Source organism: Eucyclogobius newberryi, unplaced genomic scaffold (genome assembly GCF_026437365.1).
Source record: "Eucyclogobius newberryi isolate DKJ021-1_F unplaced genomic scaffold, fEucNew1.0.hap1 SCAF_3, whole genome shotgun sequence".
Classification (NCBI taxonomy): domain Eukaryota; kingdom Metazoa; phylum Chordata; class Actinopteri; order Gobiiformes; family Gobiidae; genus Eucyclogobius; species Eucyclogobius newberryi.
The window spans coordinates 34,054,247-34,055,375 of record NW_027315945.1 but is presented as its reverse complement, the minus strand read 5'-3'; the positions used below and the strand labels follow the sequence as shown (position 1 = coordinate 34,055,375).

The following is a 1,129-nucleotide window of genomic DNA, read 5'->3' as shown; positions in this document are numbered from 1 at the left end:
TCACTTATTGAAGTGATCCAAATCGGAGATAAAAATTCTGAATTCGCGCAACTTTTTATTTTATGTTTCAACGGTTGGATTTTGCTGCGCAGAAAACGGGCAGTGTCTTTTTTTTTTAGTGTGTACGTGTTTGTGCGTGCGACCGGGCCGAGCGAAAAGGTTCGGTTTGGACCGTAAAACGAGGCGATGGGAGAAAAGAAGTGATCGGGTGACAGGTGAGGAGGGTGAGGGGGGGTGAGGGTTTTCGGGGGCGGGGCGGGGAGGGGGGAGGGGGAGGTGTTTCGGGAGCTGGATTGGCCCTCGTCGCGGAGCGCAGACTCTCTCGTCGCTCCGTCTCTTACACTTTATATGCAGCTGCCTTTCGGTAAATATATATCGTTTTATGTACACATGCAAAGATTATTATAGAAGATGAAAGGGGGGCGGGGCCGAGGTAAAGGGGGGGGCGGGGCCATGTAGAAAGTTGTAAAGGTGTTTTTGCAGATTGAATCTTTGGGCAGTCGGTGATGGAAACTGCGTAAAAGCGTTGTAGTCTTTATAAGGGGGGGGAGTCCGAACATGTGTTTTGCTGAGATGAAGTGGCTTGAGGGACGAGGAAGTAGAGGAGGAGGGGCTTTTTTTGAGCGTAAAGGGTACTTTTTGTTTTTTTCCCCATCAATAATACGTCTCCCGTTCCACCCAACCTGCGGAAGAAGAAGACAAAGACACGGATTAGCCAGGTTTTCACGGACGTCCGGGCGGTGATGATCGCTGGACCGCCACTGACCTCCAGGGTTGCGGCGGATGAGCAGTTTTCGGATTTCGTCGTAAACAAAGATGAGGAAACTGTACGGGAATGCGCAGAACCACCATGTCGGCCTGTAGGGGGAGCAAAGGGTTAGTCGCGTTCCGTAACAGGTGGAGGGCAGGTCGGAGTTGGTGGAATTGTAGGTAAAGGTAGAGTTTGTGGGTGAAAACTGTGTCAAAACGAGGTTCGTCCGAAGTTAAAGCGCCCCCTACAGGTCGGACGACTCGTTGAACTAAAATGAAGTTAAGATAACGTTTTCATAATTTTTTAGCAAAATTCGAAATATATTTATCAAGAATAGCTCATTTTTTAGGTTTGAAATGTCACTTCCTGTTTGTAATT

At 48.4% G+C, this 1,129-nt stretch overlaps 1 protein-coding gene across 4 annotated transcripts in view; it reads right to left on the bottom strand.

The window, feature by feature from the left end:
• Positions 1-636: 636 nt before the first annotated feature.
• atp1a3b (ATPase Na+/K+ transporting subunit alpha 3b) overlaps positions 637-1,129 on the bottom strand; it is a 47,519-nt gene continuing 47,026 nt past the window's right edge. For all 4 annotated transcript variants that reach the window (XM_072460974.1, XM_072460977.1, XM_072460973.1 and 1 more), the window contains exons 22-23: positions 767-858; positions 637-683 (exon numbers count right to left, since the gene is read on the bottom strand). In XM_072460974.1, the coding sequence (XP_072317075.1) occupies positions 655-683; positions 767-858 (121 nt within the window). In that variant the 3' untranslated portion in view covers positions 637-654. The remainder of the gene's footprint in view (positions 684-766; positions 859-1,129) is intronic.